This window comes from Pituophis catenifer, unplaced genomic scaffold (assembly GCF_029215685.1).
Source record: "Pituophis catenifer annectens isolate HBS135680 unplaced genomic scaffold, rPitCat1.0.hap2 SCAF_2, whole genome shotgun sequence".
Classification (NCBI taxonomy): Eukaryota; Metazoa; Chordata; class Lepidosauria; order Squamata; family Colubridae; genus Pituophis; species Pituophis catenifer.
The window spans coordinates 8597910-8617865 of record NW_027256882.1 but is presented as its reverse complement, the minus strand read 5'-3'; the positions used below and the strand labels follow the sequence as shown (position 1 = coordinate 8617865).

Here is a 19956-nt window from a genome sequence, read left to right as displayed (position 1 = left end):
ACATTGGTTTAAAGTTGACAGGTGTGGGAAGGAAGGGAGCAAGATCAAGGGTGAAATCCAGCAGGTTATGACAGGTTCCTGAGAACCAGTAGTGGAAATTTTGAGTAGTTCAGAGAACCAGCAAATACCACCTCTGGTTGGCCCCAGACTGGGGTGGGAATGGAGATTTGGCAGTTTCCTTCCCCCAGGAGGGAATGGAGATTTTGCAGTATCCTTCCTCTGGAATGGGGAGGGAATGGAGATTTTGCAGTATCCTTCCCCTGCCATGCCCACCAAGCCACACCCACAGAACCGGTAGGGAAAAAATTTGAATTTCACCCCTGAGCAAGATGCACATGGGGAGGAGATATTCCTCTTATCTCTAAAACTACCCATATTTATTTTCCTGTATATTCTTAAAGAAACGAATAACAATACACCAAGTCTCACTTTGAGTGACAATACTGTGGGTCAACACAGATTCCGGATGAATGGGACAGTTTGATAGGGAAATGCAGACATAAGGAATGCGGCTTTGCAGCTCAGAGTGACCTGTGGGAAGTTTCATCATCACGTCCCTATAACAACCCCTGAATCGGAAGATGCAAATCTTTCTTACATCTAAGACCATCTTTTTTTGCAAATAACGGGAAAGCGAGAAGCAAGCTGAGGTTTATTATGCTATTGGTGGCCCCAAAATGTCTTAGCCTGGTGCCAAAGCCAATCAGAGCCACATACGAGTGTGGAACTTTCCCAAAACTTTTAAAATAAAGCCACTTAGATAACTGAGATCCTGAACAACAGCATAGTATGATATTTTATGCAGTTGATTTCTAGAAAAAAGAGAATTGAAGTTTCACAAATCTATTATCTTTTTTTGGAGTTCTATCTTGCTTTTAGTCAATGTGTCCATTTGTCTATGGAGTTGTGTGTTGTTTGAGCATACATGTTGTTTTGCCCCTGTAGAGTCATGTCTTGTTTAAACTCCACCTGTCCTTTCGTCCCCAGTTGTGGCTTCTGCTGCTTATCTTCATCTTGCCAAACCTTGCAACTTCCTATCTAATTTAAGTAGGTGTTCTTACATTTCCTTTATTTCAAACTGACATCTTTGTACAGTTACATTCCTCTCAATTATCCCTTCCTCCCAAAATGGGGATATCTTGTTTCTTAGTAGGTGATTCATCGCAATTATTTATAAGTATGGACAGATGGATCATTTCCAGTGATGAAATTTAAAAAAATTCCCTACAGGTTCTGTGGGCGTGGCTTGTTGGGGGGGAGGTCATGTGACTGGGTGGGAGTGGCCAACTTGACATCACTCACATCGAGGGGCTCCTCACTGGCCCCTCCCCTCCCAGCCACTCCTTGTAACGAACTTTGAGGAACCTCAGGCCTCAGAGCTTTATTTGACATTGCCAGCAACTGGGGTTCTTCCTGCCCAGGTTTGGACCTACACGCAGGAGTATCATCTGGAGATAACCACTGAAGGTGCCAAGGTCAGATGTGTCACCAGGGAAATGGCTGCAGTGCAGTGGATGATCACCCTCGGAGTGGGTCAGAGGGGAGTGGCTAAGTACACAGAAGAACTTTGTGACCTAGTGTCAGGTTTCCAACCGATGCCCTAATTAAATCATGAGCCTTGAGCCAAACTTCAAAAGAAATCCAGTTATTTATTAGGAATTTCATGTCAGCATATTCTAAGTGAAGCCAACTCTGACCTCACTTCATTTTCATCCCGGCTATAACCCTGTTTCCCCTCCCCCCAAGGTGTGTCATCAGTCACATTCTCCAATGAAGCAATTGTTTCACTGCAATCCTGTCATCAAAGGATGGGGGGAGGGAGGGGGACAGATGGGCAATAAACCAGGTGTGAAATGCTCCCGACTCAGACCGGCTCGGGGTGAGTAGGTAGCGGAGATTGAGGCTAGTTCACCGAACCGGGAGCAATGGCTGGCTGGCCATGTCCCTGAACCGGTCCACGGTCCGCAGTCCTGCCATGCTTGCCTGCCTTCCATGCTGCCTTCCTGGCGTCCCAGTGGCCAGCTTGTGAAGGCAAGCAAGCAGAAGCCCATGTGGAAGGCAGGCCAGCATGGCAGGGTTGCGGGGATGGAGTCACAGCCCAAGGACAGCTGGAGCATCTCTCAATTTGCAAAGAATTGCAATTGTTCAAAAGACCAGTAAGCCTAAATATCAACAACAGAGACCGAGGCTGTGTGCGGGTGGGGGGGTGTTAAGCACGAAGCCTTACAAAGCACTGGGCTACTCCCGACACCTTCCTTCCCGTGTGTGTGGAAGGTTCAGGCAAGCGGGGAACAATAGCTAGCCCTCCCCCCCTTTGCGCTCTGATATCCGTTCAAAGAGCAGCTTTCAAATGTTTGTTTGTGTATGTGTGTGAATTGCTGTGATTATGCTTTGATTTTATTTTTTTTCCCAATCAGGCTTTACAGCTATGCATCTCTATTGATGTGCGGGGGTGGGAAAAAAAAAAAAAGAAGGCTGGGCACGTTTGGCTGCAGGAGGAAGCCTGGGTAGAAGGTGGCTTTTTCTGCAGCATCCCCCTCCCCTCTTTGGATCACCCTACAAGGGGGAGGCTCTGCCTTTGCAGAAACGGGGTGGGCGGTTTGTATGGAGGATTGGCGGGGGGGATGTGCGGCCCTCTGGGATGAAGAGCAAGGCAAGAGATGGCTGGGAGGTTCGCCTGGGCAGTCAAGCCGGAGGGAAACTCAAAGCGGTGGGGGCTTCAGAAAGGCAGAATGGGCTTTTGTGCAGCTCCTGTCTTCTGTGACATTCTGTGAAAGACAGAATGTGCTTCTGTGTCAGAATGTGGAGCTCCTGGCTCTAACACTGAGTGACGTGAGTGACGTCAAACTGAGCACGCCCACCCAGTCACATGACCACCAAGCCATGCCCACAGAACCAGTAGCAGAATAATTTAGATTTCACCCCTGCAATCAATCTGTATGCTTCTATGGTGGGAATTTGGGACAGGAGAATAACAGTTGAAGGAGTGCAAAGCAGTTTGGAACCAGTTCATGCCAGGAATCAATCAATCAATCGATCAATCAATCAATCAATCAATCAATCAATCAATCAATCACTAAAGACATATCAACACCAATAACAGCAATAGACCTAATCTTGAGGTAGTTGGGGCCATCTAGATCTCCAGGGAGGCTCTTCCACAAGGCAGGGGATGCCCGTCTCTCTGGCATCCTTCTTTCTGGTCCAACAGGATGATATGGATTCATAGAGGGGATGCTAAGAATGTCCCTGTGCTTTCCCTACCCTGGGCCATGTTGGATGCCAAAAAGTTATTCACTTAACACATTTCCTCTTTCTGATAAATTCTTCACACACATTTAATCAAGGTGTCAGGTTCCCCCCCTCCCCCTTCAGCCCCAGTGTGGCAACACTGAAGCCTCAAAAATGGCCTCAGTCAGGTCAGATTCAGGATTGACAGAAGAACTCTAGAGTATCAAACAAATTAGAATTTTTTTTTTGAAATTTATTTAAATTTATTTTTAAACATAAAACATAAAATACATCTTTTTAGAGCAAATGTTTGATCTGGTATAAAATAAGTACAATTGTTCACACTCCCTTAACCAATTCAATTCCATATTTCATCTGACATTTGACATTCTACTAATCTTTAACTCCAAATATACACAGCTCCTTCTTATATTCAATCATTTCCAAATGCACACCATTCTATTTTTTTCCATTTTAACAATCAGTATTTCATATATATTCCTTAATCCTAAAACTGAATACATCAAATCTCTATTTTACCTCTCTTAAATGACATCTAGTGTCCACAGTCTTAACATAAAATATTTTTTTCTCTCTTAAAGTCATTTCAAAGTCAATTCATTTTAACATTCATTCAATATTTCCATCTATTAGCTTATTATTAATTAGCTGTTTTCCAGCTATGCTTTCCTCCACTCCTAGCCTTACTTACTTGGCTGGCTCATAGTTTGGATTTAACTGCTCTCCAACATTATTTCCTCCACTCCTCCTAAATCTATTGTTAATGTCGAGTCCTACTGGAGCTCGCCATCGATGGGGGGTGTGGGAGACGAAGGAGTGGAGATAAGCAGCCGCAGCGAACACACAAACAGTTCCTGGATAGCAGCATTCAGGGTGATGATTGATGACGTTGCCGGGCCTCTCCGATTCTGCTGTTCTCGCTGCTCTGGTGCTCGCAGCTGTTACTGTTAAGGGAGTGGGGGGTGCTTGATTGATAATCACCGGATGTATGTTTAAGGGGCTGAGTTTTTGTTAAATAGCGCTGTGGTGTGATTACACCCAGCACTGACTTTGAACCAAAACACCGACTTGTACTTTACTTTTGACTGCAAGCTTATCATTGCCAAAGTAAACCCTGATTCTCTCTGTGTTACTGGTGATTATTTCCTATCGCAGTTCTGAATGAATGACAAGCCGAGAGAAAGTCAGCGCTTGGTTCCTTTTCGCAAGAGGTGAGGAGTCCCTGTGGCTTTGCAGTAAGGGGGGTATGGCAGAAGGGACAGTCTTGGAAGAGCAGGAGTGTGGTGGAGATGTGGAGGGGGAGGAACCACTGATAGAGGAGGTGAAGGAGAGTGTGGAACAGTTGGCAGTGAAACCAAAAGTCAAGCAACCCAAGAGCGCCCCGCCCCGACCGGAGGAGGAGAGTTTTCCAGGATCAATGGGTAATCCAAAACCCCTCTATGGTTAGCTATAATGATGGAATAGCGTGGAGGGAGAATAGAATATATGTTCCAGAACATTTACGGAATGTAGTGTTATGCAGGTGCCATGATGCCAAATCAGCAGGCCATTTTGGGTATTTAAAAACTCTACACCTTGTGAGGAGGCAATTCTGGTGGCCACGAATGTGTAAGGACATAGAAGCATACGTTAAAGGTTGCACAACCTGTGCAACCACCAAACCCTGGTCTGGACGACCGTTAGGACTATTACAGACAGTCGCGAATCCTAGCAGGCCTTGGGAAGAGATCGCTATGGATTTCATAGTCGATCTCCCCCCTAGCCATGGCCACACTGTAATTTGGATGGTGGTAGATCTGTTTTCGAAACAGGCCCACTTTGTGCCATGTAAAAGCATACCATCCACGCGACAATTAACCGAACTCTTTTTGCAACATATCTATCGTCTCCATGGAGCACCTAAGAGGATTATATCCGACAGCGGTGTTCAATTCACCTCTAAGTTTTGGAGACGATTTGTCTGTTTAATTGGGTCCTCTCAAGGTGTCAGGTTTCAGTGCTATCTTAAATAAGTTTCATTTTCAAGCGCAATCTCTCTAATGAGTCATTTTTATTTAAGAACATAAAAAGCCGACATTCCTGATTTTATTTTGCAGCCAAACTGGCCCCTCCTTCCAACCCCCTCCTCTTCCGCTCTCCAACCCCAATGTCCCATTGGCCATCATGCAGATCCATCTCTACCTCCTGGCACGTTCTTTTCACAGGAATGTAGCCCCCACCCTCGTCTCCCAGGAAACACTATCTGTACATACAAAACTAGGTAAAAGTTCATCTTGTTATGTCAGCGCTGGAAGAGAGCCTAATTTGGAACGCTGACACAAGGGTTAAGTTCAGCATTCCACCCGAGCACTAACGGGGTGGCTGAACGGGCCAATGCCATGGTCGAAAGATATATCAGATGCTACGTTTCTTACCAGCAGACGAATTGGTCAAGACTCCTGCCTTTCGCCGAAGTGGCATATAACAACATACCACACCGCAGTACTGGGTTCTCCCCTTTCCAAGTAATATATGGCCAAGAGTTTTCAGCCATTCCAGAGTTAGATCCCCCTATGACAGACGGTGACACGCCACGCTGTTGGGCCGATAAAATTAGTAATGTATGGCCAAGTGTAAAAACAGCATTACAAAAGGCAGCAGACGAGTACAAAAAATATGCAGACAAGAAAAGAGCTGATCCAAAACCATTCCGGATAGGAGACAAAGTATACTTATCTACGAAATACCTTAAACTCCGACTGCCCAGTAAAAAATTAGGACCTAAATATATAGGACCATTTCCCATAACACAAGTCATCAATCCTGTAACTGTAGCTCTTAAACTTCCCCCTCTATTCAGTAGGATACATCCCGTATTCCATAGCAGTTTGGTGAAACCGGTGACGATAGAAAGGCCAGGTACCTCGACTACTCCACCGGGTCCCGTGCATACCAACCAATATGAGATAGACCGAATATTGGACTCCAGGGTTCGTAGGGGGATGTTACAATATCTTGTGCAGTGGAAAGGATATCCTGTAACACAGGCCTCATGGGTGGCAGCACCCGATGTTCACGCTGCCCGATTGATACAACGGTTCCATCGGAAATACCCAGACAAACCTAATGCAGGATCGTAACAGTGACTAACATCTGTATGCTTTCTATTTATAGGTGAGCTCCTGGTAGGGGGGGCCGCCTGTCGAGTCCTACTGGAGCTCGCCATCGATGGGGGTTGTGGGAGACGAAGGAGTGGAGATAAGCAGCCGCAGCGAACACACAAACAGTTCCTGGATAGCAGCATTCAGGGCGATGATTGATGACGTTGCCGGGCCTCTCCGATTCTGCTGTCCTCGCTGCTCTGGTGCTCGCAGCTGTTACTGTTAAGGGAGTGGGGGGTGCTTGATTGATAATCACCGGATGTATGTTTAAGGGGCTGAGTTTTTGTTAAATAGCGCTGTGGTGTGATTACACCCAGCACTGACTTTGAACCAAAACACCGACTTGTACTTTACTTTTGACTGCAAGCTTATCATTGCCAAAGTAAACACTGATTCTCTCTGTGTTACTGGTGATTATTTCCTATCGCAGTTCTGAACGAACGACAAGCCGAGAGTTAAGCTGGTTCACAACTCAATTAGTTTTTTCCAGCAATGCTTTCCTCCACTCCTACCTCTATTTGTGACTGGTTCACAACTTTGTTTCAGCTGATCTCCAGAATCGTGCTTTCCTCCACTCCTAACTCGATTTGTTGGCTGGTTCACAGCTTTGCTTTAACTGTTCTCCAGCATCATGCTTTCCTCCACTCCTACCTCTATTTGTTAAACTGGATCACAGCTTTGCTTTAACTATTCTCCAGAGTCATGTTTTCCTCCACTCCTAACTTCATTTATTTAGCTGGTTCATAGCATTTTATTTTAGCTATTATCCAGCTTTATGCTTTCCTCCACTCCTACATCTATTATTTGGCTATCTAGTTTTAACTTATTCACAATATATTACCGGTATTATTTTTCAACATATTCTCCTCCATGTCTCCTACTAATTTAAAATAGAAATGTAGTGTAACAAATATCTTCTAACCTGCTCTCTCCTAAGCTTTAAATTTTCTCTAAATTTCTCCCATTTCATACTTATTTCTTATTTTCCTATGAAAGGCAACATTTTGAACCACTTTAAAATCAATTTTCTGTAATTGTTAAATCTATAAATAGTTCTTATTATTATTCAAAAATTCATTCATTTGCCATACTTTTTGTAATTTTTCTATAGAAATCACATTTTTCCCACCTTGAAAATCACTTTCCTCTAATTATTAAGTCTGTAAATAATACTTATTAAAAATTCAAAATTTAAATTAAGCATTAAAACATTCAAAAATCACAATCATTTATACTCTTGTTTCCTAATCAAATTAATATTTAAATGTTTATATAGTCAGCTTCAATTAAGGTAATTAAGGATAATAATAATAAGGAAACAGAAAGAGAGAGAAAAAAAGAATAAAGATATAACAGGAAAAATTATGAAGAAAATTAAAAAAGATAAGAGAGGGGAAAAGAAATAAAGGGGAAAAAAGAAAAAAAAGAAAGACCAAAGAGAAGGAGGAAGATACCTCCTAGCATTATTCAAACATCAAATACACAAAAAACGTTACATCCATTTTAATCAAACTGTAATATTTTTCTTATCTTTCTACACAATATATTCCATTTTTTCTTTCTCCAATCTGTCCAAAAATATTTCTTTTCAGCTTCAATATCATCAAAATTGTAAACTCTATAAGGTTAGTTCTTTTGTAATAACTTTTCCATATATAGTATCATCATGTCTTCTTCTGCTGCCATGCCCTTTCCTTTTGTTACTGCGCCCATTAGTTCAAATTTCATTGTTTCATTAAATTTCTTCTTTCTAGTCATCAATAAATTCTCCAGTAGACAGATTAGATATCTCCAAAGTCAAACCTCCTAAGTTTTTTCTCAAAGTAATCCAGTTTGAGTAACAAGACACAAAGTTTCTCTTTCAAATAACAAACGATCCACAATTTGCACTTTCACTTCTCAGCTGATGACCATTTTGTCCATCTCCGTTTATCTTTTCTCCTTGCTTTGAAAAGTTCCTATTTACTTCCTCTTCTCTTTTTTCTCTCTTAAAAAGTAATCCATTCTCGTTAACGACAAGAAAAAAAAAAAGCCAAACTTTGCCGTAGAGTCATTCCCAAACAATCAGTATTTACTATAGTCCATTAACGGGCCTTTTCCTTTTATTGTTTATTTTAAATCCTTTTGCCCCAATAGTTCTTAGCCGCTATAAAGGCTAGGGCACACTTGTTAACATCCATCATTTAAAGGCTGTTCCCGCCTGGGTTAAAATCCACTTCCCTGGCTTTCAAACGCCTTGCTCTGTTCTCTGCTTCTCCTCCTGCACATCGCTTGTCCCAGTTGCCACAGTTTCGAGGCAGCCGCCGTGGCTGCCACTCCCACCGCCGCCGGCTCAGAGGGCAATACTCCAGTCCCGAGGAACCTGCCCGTTCCTCTCGGCCATCCGAGGGGGCCCTCTCTAACCTCCGGTCCCTCCAGGACAGGGTAGGTTCACAGACCTGCTGGTGGCAGCTTAAGAGACGGGGTTTTTGCGGGGCTCCTAGGAGCCCCACTAATTCCCCATCTGAATTGCTGTGGTGCCAACAAATTAGAAAAGTTTTATAGATGGTGGATTTTGTTAGGTTTACTTGCCTAGGTCAGTTCAACAGGTTTCATAGGTTCTAGATCTACAAAAGTTATGCTATCCTAATTCTACCTATTTATTGATCTATCTCTAAACATGTAGATATTTTGCTGTATTTTTTCTCTCTCTTTACACAGTGGTCCCCAACAACCACCCTCTTCTGGTTTATTCTGTTATTTAGTTCCACCTTTATGAACAAATAATGGCTTTTTTTCAATGAAGGAAATGTCTACTCTTTTTTAAAAATTGAAATGTCCCAACAGTCGAACCCAAAGTCAAACTTTTGTTGACTATAATGGATAAAAGTGATTTTCAGGGATTTTGTTCTGGTCTGGAACTGTGTAAGAGAGAAGAATGCCAAATTTATTTATTTATTTATTTGTTTAGACTTATATGCCACCCTTTCTCTGAGAGGACTCAGGGTGGCTCACAACAATAAAACAGAAAAATGAAACAAAAACTCCGGGTTAAAGATTACACATAAAATCCCTAAAATCAATTAAAATCCATTTTAAAAACCCCCATCAGTCCAGGCCGGCAAGGTGAAATAGCCACGTTTTTAGTTCATGGAAGAAAGAGCGAAGGTCGGGGGCCATCCGGAGCTACAGGGGAGCTGATTCCAGAGGGTAGGTGTGCCCACACAGAAGGCCCGTTCCCTAGGGGTCCCCAGCCAACACTGTCTGGCTCACGGCACCCCGAGTAGGCCCTCTCTGTGGGAACGCACCAGGCGATGGCAAGCTGTTGCTGGCCGCAGAAGGTCCGCAAAATACCCCAGTCCTAAGCCATGTAGGGCTTTATAGGTAATAACCAGCACCTTGAATCGCACACGGAGGGCAACCGGTAACCAATGCAGGTCGCACAGGAGGGGTGTAACATGAGAGCGTCGGGACAAATGAACAAAAACAGCCACCCATCTCTTAACAAAGGCAAACCAGAATCAGCTGTATCAATATGGAGGATTAACATTTCAGACTGAAGCCAAAATTCTCTCTTGAGACTGGAATGTATGGAGAGTTTTTCTAAGGGATGTGTCAGGGAAATACTTTAAGATCGGACCAACCGCCATGATGCTGTAATACTGTAATGCTGTAATAATGATGCAATGATAGGAATGAGATGTTTGGGAAAGAGTTCTCCTGTCTCACTTCTTGTCCTGTTTTCAGAGTTTCACCCCATTTGTGATTCCTCCCATTGGGCACCTGCTTGTTGACTCACTCAGAGTTTAGAGAGATGATGTCTATTCTTGTTGCCATTATCCAAATCATAGTGATTTATTTATTCTCTTGGTGCTAAATCTCAAAAGACATTTTGGATTGCTTTCAGATATCACATAAACACAGCCATAACAGGCTTCCCCTTTGACATCATATCAACACCTTGTTGGCTGATCTCTTTGCACTGGAAAATCCTGGAGGCGTAAATGGCCCTGAAGAAATAGAGAACCTTGAAAGCTTTTATGACAGGCAGGGACTGCAGATATGAAGGCTTGTATAGACTCTGTCACTATTAGGAAATCTTTGGAGCTTCTGTCTTGGAAGAGGACTTTGGTTTCTTCCACCTCTTCCTATCACTGTGTCTTCAAAGCAAGGCTGGAGACTCCATCAGGAACACAAGTCATGTCGCTGCTTCTGCTGCTTCTGCTGCCCCAGGAAGTTCTGGCAAGTCTAAGAGCCAAATGTCTCCTGACTCTGAAGAGGAATGAGGTGCATCCAGAGAACTATTACAAGCCAGGAGAGTTTCTCATTGGTGGCATTGTCTCTGCAACGAGGATGGTGCTTTCATCATTAAGCTTCAACAAATCTCCTTTGACTCAAATTTCTCTGTAAGTCAAATTTTATGTACAGAATTAGAGCCTCTCCATTCCACCCTAAGTTCTAAAGTTTCAGCTGTCTCTCTTACAATGAAGCATCTCTTTGATCTGCTAGTTTTTCTCTCTTTCTGTCTATTTTCATTCTTGGCTCATCCTTTTCAGCTGATGATCTTGATTTGAAATTCTCAAATAAATAATCAGTTGAGATATTCTTCTTTCTTGACTTTGACGAAGAAGCATTTGCTTTTCTTGACATTCTCTCAGCAGAGGTGGACTGTGGATGGAGAAGAGAGTATAGTTCTTCTCTTCTACCACTCTCATGCCCAATAAGGTCATCAGAATGGGTAGAAAAATGTAGAAATATTGAATTTTCTCTGAAGTAAAAATGATAAAAGCTTGAAAACTCTATTCTGTACCACCAATAAAATGAATGGATCCCAGTTCAGAATTGACTTTTCTTAAATGTGTGAACCTCATTTGAGTGGATGCCACCATCCCAATAATACAGTGAGTTATTTGTCAGCTAAGTCTCTATAGCTTAGCTAAGTTTAGATATAGGCCATTTAAACACCTCCAGAAATTTAGCACTTGCTGCACTTGTTAACAGTGATATTTGTTCGTTTTATGTGTCATTGTGGGTATATCTGTCTGTATGTGTCCTTTAATGATTCTATATTTCATGTGGAATAATAGGTGACACTTCCAATGATTAATTATTGGAGAAGATAAATAGGCAAACGGATAGAAAGAAATTGAAAGTCAGTCTGAAATCTTAATACAACAGCAAGAATTAGGACAATATGAAGAATAAGCCAAAACTGAATTTGAAACTGAATTATGTACAAATGGTGAACATGTAATAACAAAAATGTATAAAATTTTAAGGATTTGAAACAAAAGATGAAGAGGCTCAATTTGCATGACTAAATGCACTATTAAACTTGGATATTAAATACAGATGCAGAGAATTTGGGTAACTGGTGTTCGGTTTATATTCTGTCATAAGCTTTTTTTTTAAATAAAATGATGCATTCTTGGTATAGGACATCAGATAAATTATCAAAGATGTATTTGACATTTCAAAGCAAAGCAAGAATTGTGAAAAGAATGGGGAGACATTTTATCATGCAGGGTAGACATGTGAGAAAGTTCAGAAATTTTATATCAAATTAACACAACAATGCAAAGAATTAGAAAGGCTAAAAATTGTGAAGAAACCAGAATTCTTTTTTAATGGGACTTCTGAGCAAAGAATTACCGTATTTTTTTTTACTATAAAATGCTCTGGAATTTAAGATGCACCTAACTTTGAGGAACCTAATCTTGCCGCCTGGGCTAAAAACGGGATGCGCTGAGGCAAAAAATGAGGCTCATGGAGGACAAAAATGGGGCACACAGAGGTGGCGAGAGGCAGCTGTGGTGATGGGTGGTGACAGTGGCGATGGGCAGTGGTGATCCCCACAACCTGGAACAGCTGATCGGCAGTATTCTGGGAGGCCGATCGAACATCCAGTCAGCTGCTTGTGCTGAATCAGGGTATGCTGAAGCTGACCAGGCTGTTTGCTGTTTGCTGCAAGGATGCAAATTGCTGGGAGGCAGAGGCCAAAGCGTGTGGGCCAGCGAGTGGGTGAGGCTTCAGCAACATTTGATCTATAAGACACACAGACATTTCCACCCACTTTTTTGGAAGGGAAAAGTGCATTTTATAGTACAAAAAATATGGTACATTCATAGTGTTAATATAGGGTAACTGTGGCAAGATTATTGTATGCTCAATGTTGGAAGAATCATGGAATCCTCACAGTGGAGGACTAGATGGTGAAAAATGTAGAATTTGCAGAAATGAAAAATTATCTGTTGAAAAGAAGGTGGGGAACCAGGTTTTTTCTTTTTCTTTTTTTAATTTTTTGGACTTTCTTCCTTTCTCTATTTTTTCATTCCTTTTTAATTTTGATTAATATTTCATTTTCTTAAACAATTCTTTATAAATATAAATTTAAAAAAGAATTAGAAAGCTAACAATTATTAGACTAACTCAGAAATAATATGCATTCGGTATCCAAAAATAAAAGAAAAATGGAAAGTATCCCAGAAGTTTTATTTGATAGGTGAGATGTTTTTTGGGTGGGGTGGCGGATTTTAAAATGACTCCAAACTTCTGAGCCTTAGGTGGATTAAAAATACAATTATTAAATTTACCAGTTAAATAAAATGTTGCTTCCACTGATTATGTCCTGTTACATTCATACTTTCAGGAGACCAGCAACAGAGTACTGGAAAATTCTATCCTTCCTTTTCGCAATCCAAGCCATCAACAAGAATCCCAAGATTTTGTCCAATGTCACCCTGGGGTACAATGTCTATGACAATTATTTCATACCACAAATGACCTCGGAGGCTTTGCTGGACCTGCTTTCGGAGGGGGAGGCCAACGTTCCCAACTACAGCTGTGGAAGGCAGAGAAACACGGTGGCTGTTCTCGAAGCGGCTGGTACTGACATTTCCATCCAGATTTCAACCATGTTGGGGACCTACAAAATCCCACAGGTGTGTCTTTGTTGGGAAGACCATTTCTAGACATGCAACTTACAGCCAGACATCCTCTCTTCTAAATGAAGAGCAAAGTTCTATTATAGGAATTGTATGAAGTAAGGATGAAGGTTCTATCAAATGGGAGAGAAGGATCCCAGCAGACAATCCTCTCTCTGGTACAATCATAATGCAGACTGTGCATCTCTGCTGGTGATTTGCAATAGCCAAATGCTTCACTGAAGAGCTGCAGTGGCTCAGTGGTGAGAAGGCAGTACTGCAGGCTATTTCTGCTGACTGCAATTTGGCGGTTCCAATCTCACCAGGCTCCAGGTTGACTCATCTTTCCATCCTTCCGAGGTGGGTAAAATGAGGACCCAGATGGTTGGGTGCAATATGCTGGCTCTGTAAACCACGTAGAGAAGGCTGTAAAAGCACTGTGAAGCAGAATATAAGTCTAAGTGCTTTTATATTTATATTTATAAAGTTTATTGTCATTGTATGTATATACACAGTATACCCATACAGCGAAATTCACATCACACCAAGAGATCAAGACGGACACACATGACAATTCCCAGACATACCCCCACCCACCAAAAATTACCCACCCCTAAACCACCCAAGCATCCACACAGCAGACCAAGTAATGCTGTCCAACAGCTTACTGATGGTGGCCCTTTAGTTCATCGTTGAGTGCAATTATAGCTCTGGGATAAAAACTATTCAGAAAATGTGTGGTCTGAGTTTTATTTGTTTTCTATCGTCTGCCAGAAGGCAACAGTCCAAAAAGATTGTAAGCAGGATGAGTCTCTGAGAACTTCCTCAAACAGCAAGTACAGCCTCTTCTGTGCCTTCTTCACAAGCATGTCAACATTCATAGTCCATGAGAGGTTCTCTCAGATATAAATTCCCAGAAATTTAACTACCAACCCTCTCTACCTCCTCACCATTTATGTACAATGGTCAATGTACATCTCTCTTCCTCCTAAAGTCAATTATATGTTCTTTAGTTTTTTTGGTGTTAAGTATAAGATTATTTTCTTTACACCACAATGTCAGCCCTTGTACTTCCTGTCTATAAGCAGACTCATTGTTCTTATTAACGGGCCCCACCACTGTCATGTCATCTATTTTGTTTTGCTATTGAAGTGAGAAGAGAGGCAATGTAAACAGAATGATCAGGAGTTGAACAATTCCTCCATTTGGGCTGGATAGTGTTTTATGATGTCTCTCTCTCAAAAAAAATACTGTTTACTTTTTTTTTCAATTTCAGATCAGTCACGGTTTTGACTCCCAGGTTCTGAGTGATGAAAATCCTTTCTTCTACCCAATGCTTCCAGCCGAAGGAGCCCAGTACCCAGGGATGGTGAAGCTGGTCTTCCATTTCAGGTGGACCTTGGTGGGTCTCCTTGCTCCAGACACTGAGAATGGACAACAGTTCATCAGGACGTTGACTTCCCTGCTGATCAGGAATGGCATTTGCCCAGTTTTATCACAAACCTTTTCCCCAGTTTCACGGGAAGCGAAGATAGAGTGGCATTTATTCCTCAGTTGGAGAAAGATCAATGTCTTTATTTTTGGTGCGGACATGAGTTCATTCAATACAGGGATTTTGCTTATGGATATAGTATTTGAAAGGCTTATGGAACCTCCTAGAGGAAAAGTCCTGCTATTCACAATCCGCTGGGACTTCACTGTTTATTTGTCAAAACGATCTTTTCCAGTTGAATACTTCCATAGCATATTTTCCTTTCCTATGCAGAAAAATAAATTTGCAAAGTATAGTAGGCATTTGAACCTTTATTATATTATGAAATACTATGTAAAGACCTCCTTCCTGTGTTCCTACACCAATGATGCCTTTTCGGTGAAAGTCTGGAGATGGTGCAGGCAGAAAGAAGACCTGGAAGCTCTCAAGGAAGAGGAGATGGATACAATCCTGACTCGGGACAGCTATTTCATTTACAACACAGTCTGGGCTGTGGCAAGGGCATTAAATGCAGCTTATTTATCCAGATCCAGGAACACATTTAAAACTGGCAAAAACGTGAAAACTCCAAAGATGAAGGCGTGGCAGGTACTTATTTTCTATTGCAAAGCTCTCCACAGCATCTGAGAATTTATGTTACAATTGTAAGAACCTGACAATAATTATACTGTATTCTGAATATAAAAATTACATTAAATTCCAATTTTACACTGCTCTCCTTTCTGCAATTCATTTCACCCTGCTGATTTCTTTTCCAATTTCTTTTTACAAAATTCTTGGTAAAAATATTTTTCTTCCACCTCTTTCTTCTTTGACTCTTTTTTTCACAAGCAGGACCATTACCACGTCATACACTAAAAAGTGTGTTGTGTATATTAAGCTGTTTAACACCTCCGATCCTCTCACTTCCTGGGCTTTCCCCAGAGTGGGTCTGATTCTTTGGCTAAGAATCAGTGGTGGGATTCAAATATTATTACAACCGGTTCTATGGGCATGGCTTGATGGGAATGGCATGGCTTGGTGGGCGGGGCTTGGTGGGTGTGTCAGGGGAAGGATACTGTAAAATCTTCATTCCCACCCCACTCCAGAGGAAGGTTACTGCAAAATCCCTATTTCCTACTGATCAGCTGGGACTCGGGAGGCAGAGAATAGATTTGGGTGGGGCCAGTCAGAGGTATTTACTGGTTCTCCGAACTACTCAAATTTTTTGCTACCAGTTCTGCAGAACTGCTCATAACCTGCTGAATGTCACCTCTGCAAAGAATCCCTTTGATTTTCCTTCCCCGTCTCAAAACTCCCAGTAGAAGATTCTTTGGGCCAAGAAGCTAAGCAGGCTAAAGTCAGGTTAAAGATGAAGGGTTGGGCTGGGAAAAGACTGGAAGCAACAAGTGTGAAGAATATTCCACAAATATTCCAAAGTTGTTCCATAAAATTGAAGGAGCTGACCTTAACTGATACCAGAGTTCATCTTTCACCATGAAGATATTGGGGTCTCTGCTCCATGGTAAGTTGCCCACCTGTCACCTCAATGGAGAGTTTCATAACCACAATTTACTAGTAGTGCAAAGATCCCACATTCATCCTCAAACTCAGCAAAAAAATTCTCTTCCTAGCTGCTGATTGACCTGTAAACCAGTTTTTTTATAACATTGTTTCTGTGTGGGGCATCTGATTTCATTTTGGCTTTATTGGCAAAAATCCTTCACTGTTGTTGAGCACAACTTCCATTTCCTTTAGGGTTTTAATTTTGGACCTCAATACTTCATACTGCATCTATCCTTTGCTTTGGTTACTTCCCATTGGTTTTCCAAACTCTGCAGTGAGAACTACAAATGGAAGAGATAAAGAACATCCTTCACTCTCCTTATTTTCCATGTCGTTCTTGGTCCTTCTAACAAGATTTTTATTCCATTTTCCTCATACAGATCTGTGAGATTTAAAAAAAGCAGCAAACCTCATAAAAAGTAAAACAGAGACCATGAACAAATGAAATGTGTGTGTGTGTATGTGTGTGTGTGTGTATCATAAGCTTTTGCAAAAGGGTTCTCCCATGAAAGAGAACGTCTTACAGCTCCAAATACATGGTTTAAATACATTTTCAGGAATCAGCAAAACAATTGAAATGCCCCCGCTTAACATTGTTTTTCGGATGTTACATAACATTTTGGCTTTCTGAGAAACATTTGTTCCAACTTACAATTCTCTTTTGGAGGGGCATTTCCCCTCCAAAAATACCCTTTCAATATGTCCTTAACTAAGACAATTAATTGGAACAGGGTATCTTCCTTCCTTCTAATTTAGCTTAGGTCAGCCTGACCCAACTCAGAATGTACTAACACATTATTTCCTCAGAAAAGGCGTCATACATACTTCCCCTTTCTAAGTGTCTTACTCAGCTAAATAGCTTAGGGTTAACTCAGGTTATATGAAGGGTAAATATGGAATCACTTAGGCTATATTCTTTACAGGAATAATTCCATTTCTCTCAAGATCTTTCATGCCAGCTGAGATGGAGGAGTCTTACCAAAGAACTTTCTGTGTCTATATAACATTGCCCATTTTCTCTTCCACTCCAGTTTCATTCTTTCCTTCGATCTGCTGAGTTTTACAATAATTCCATCAATGGGGTATATTTGGATGAGAATGGAAAGCTGGTAGCAGACCTGGACATTGGGAACACGGTGATTTCCCCCAATTACTCTGCTATCACAGTGACACTTGGGAGGCTAGAAAGAGTGGGATCCTTGGATTTCAAGTTCATGATGAACCAGAATGCTATTGCAAAGATGGAGATGCTGAACAAGGTGGGGGAAAGACTTTATTCTGTTTTTTCTGAAGGTCTTTCCAAGATGATTGCAGAATTGGAGCAGGGACAGACTTGGGGTGTCATCTCAGTTCTCCCAGAGAGGAAACATCTTCCCGTTAGATGTTCAGGTGTCTATGAGAAAAATATCCCTAACTATTCCAGTTAACTCTTCATCAAACTTCTGCAAGGAAGCTGGATTTATATCATGGGACAAAGTGATTGATTTTGTCAAAACAAAAATCCATTCTAGTTTCTTTTCAGTAGGTACATTGAGAATTTAATCTAAAATTGTAGTGGGAGAAAAATTAGAAGAGAAGGTAAATAGACAAACAGCAAGGAACCACATCAATTTGAGGAACTCTTCGTTTCTTGTAGTCTTCAAATTTAGCAAAGCTAAACCTTGAATTGGAGATGCCCAAACGTTTCCTTTTATGTATTTTAGAAAATAAAATAATTCATTTAATGGAGGTTATATTCCCCCTCTTGCTGGCCAGCCCCAGCCTCCTTCCAGGTGTGTGGAAAGCTGTCCTCCTGGATTCATGAAGGTGGCTCAGGAAGGGAAGCCCATCTGCTGCTACAATTGTTGTCCTTGTGCAGAAGGAACCATCTCCACCATGGAAGGTGGGTGACAGCAGGAGAAAGGGAGAGACTTTGGGGAGGATCATAAATCCTGAGATTTTCCATGAACATGCATTTTGGAAGGCGTGATGGGAGTGGATCCCACCTCTTTGAGTCTTGATCAAGATATATATTTATGTCATAGTGAATTGTAAGAAAATATCTTGGAGATTAATCTGGTAGAGTATATAGGTCAAGCAAACAGTTATACAGATCATGGATCAGGGATATAGGATATAGAAGATATGGAATAAGTGAGGGTGAGGGTGGTGAGAGAGATGACATCTCTTGCTCTTATTCTTTTACAACACATCTTCCATGTTTCAAATTACTATTTACTTCATTGCTCTGAATAGTGAGAGTTTCCGGATTCCAGAATATAATGATGGAACTCTGATTGGATTTCTATAGGAGGATCAATCAGATTCTTCCAAGTATCCATGTCTCATGGCTATTTTGGACAGCCACAGTTTCAGGTTGTAGCTTCTTGCCTTTAATCAAAAGATGTATTTCTTTGCTAAAGGAGTTGTCAGGATTCCAAGTAACACACCCATAGCAAGCAAAACTCTGAGGCAGGTAGATTCCTCAAAGGATAGCGTTATCATATTGTCACAGATCTGGTGAAAATCGACTCTGAATGTTCCCACAGTTTTCATCTAATTAAAAATAAAAGGTTTCCCTCAAACCCTAAACAATCAGTCACATGGTCCAATCAAGGCACTGTCTGGTTGCCTGGTGACATCACTCCTCCTTCCTCTGGCCAGGTGTTAGAATGTCCTTGGTTCCCAAAAGAAAGAATTTTATTTTAAATGACATGTTAAAGGGAGACTCTACTTTTGCTCCATTTCAGATGCAGACAAATGTACCAAATGTCCAGAAGATCAACATCCAAACACCTGTCGAGTTCACTGTATCCCCAAGATTAAAAATTATCTTTCTTATAAGGAAAATCTGGGGATCATCCTGACTTCCATTGCCTTGTTCCTCTCTTTAACCACAGGCTTTGGCTTGGGGATCTTCATTAAATTCATGGAAACACCAATTGTCAAAGCCAACAACCAGGACCTCTCCTACATCCTCCTGGTCTCCCTCCTGCTTTCCATCTTGACCTCCTTCCTGTTCATTGGCCGGCCAAGGAAGGTGACCTGCCTCCTCAGACAAACAGCCTTCAGCATTGTCTTCTCACTTGCCATTTCTTCAATCTTGGCCAAAACCATCACAGTGGTGTTAGCCTTCTTGGCCACCAAACCAGGGAATAAAGTGCAGAGATGGTTGGGGAAGAGCTTGGCCAACTCCATTGTCTTTTCTTGTTCTTGCCTTCAAGTTGTCATTTGCAGCATCTGGTTGAGCACTTTCCCCCCATTCCCTGACTCCGACATGCACTCCCAACCTAGAGAGATCATCCTACAATGTGATGAAGGTTCTGTCACCATGTTTTATGTTGCCCTTGGGTACATGGGCTTCCTATCTGCTGTCTGCTTCACGGTGGCTTTTCTGGCCAGGAATCTCCCTGGGGCCTTCAACGAAGCCAAGCTGATCTCCTTCAGCATGCTGGTCTTCTGCAGTGTCTGGGTGTCCTTTGTGCCTGCCTACCTGAGCACCAAAGGGAAGAACATGGTGGCTGTTCAGGTCTTCTCCATCTTGGCCTCCAGTGCTGGTCTGTTGGGCTGCATATTCTTCCCTAAATTCTACATTATTATTTTTAGGTCGGATCTGAATACCAAAGAACATTTGATGTCAAAATAA

At 41.7% G+C, this 19956-nt stretch overlaps 1 protein-coding gene across 1 annotated transcript; it reads left to right on the top strand.

The window, feature by feature from the left end:
- Window positions 1-10433: 10433 nt before the first annotated feature.
- On the top strand, window positions 10434-19956 carry LOC139309817 (vomeronasal type-2 receptor 26-like). Its single transcript, XM_070934020.1, has 6 exons — window positions 10434-10777; window positions 13021-13312; window positions 14571-14696; window positions 17363-17590; window positions 18087-18213; window positions 19061-19956. The coding sequence occupies exons 1-6, from the start codon at window positions 10434-10436 to the stop codon at window positions 19954-19956; spliced, it is 2013 nt and encodes a 670-aa protein (XP_070790121.1).

Coding starts and splice junctions, on each gene's coding strand:
- LOC139309817 (XM_070934020.1), top strand. CDS start 10,434: ATGAAGGCTTGTATAGACTCTGTCACTATTAGGAAATCTTTGGAGCTT. Junction 10,778..13,020: donor CCTTTGACTCAAATTTCTCT/GTAAGTCAAATT, acceptor TCATACTTTCAG/GAGACCAGCAACAGAGTACT. Junction 13,313..14,570: donor GGACCTACAAAATCCCACAG/GTGTGTCTTTGT, acceptor TTTCAATTTCAG/ATCAGTCACGGTTTTGACTC.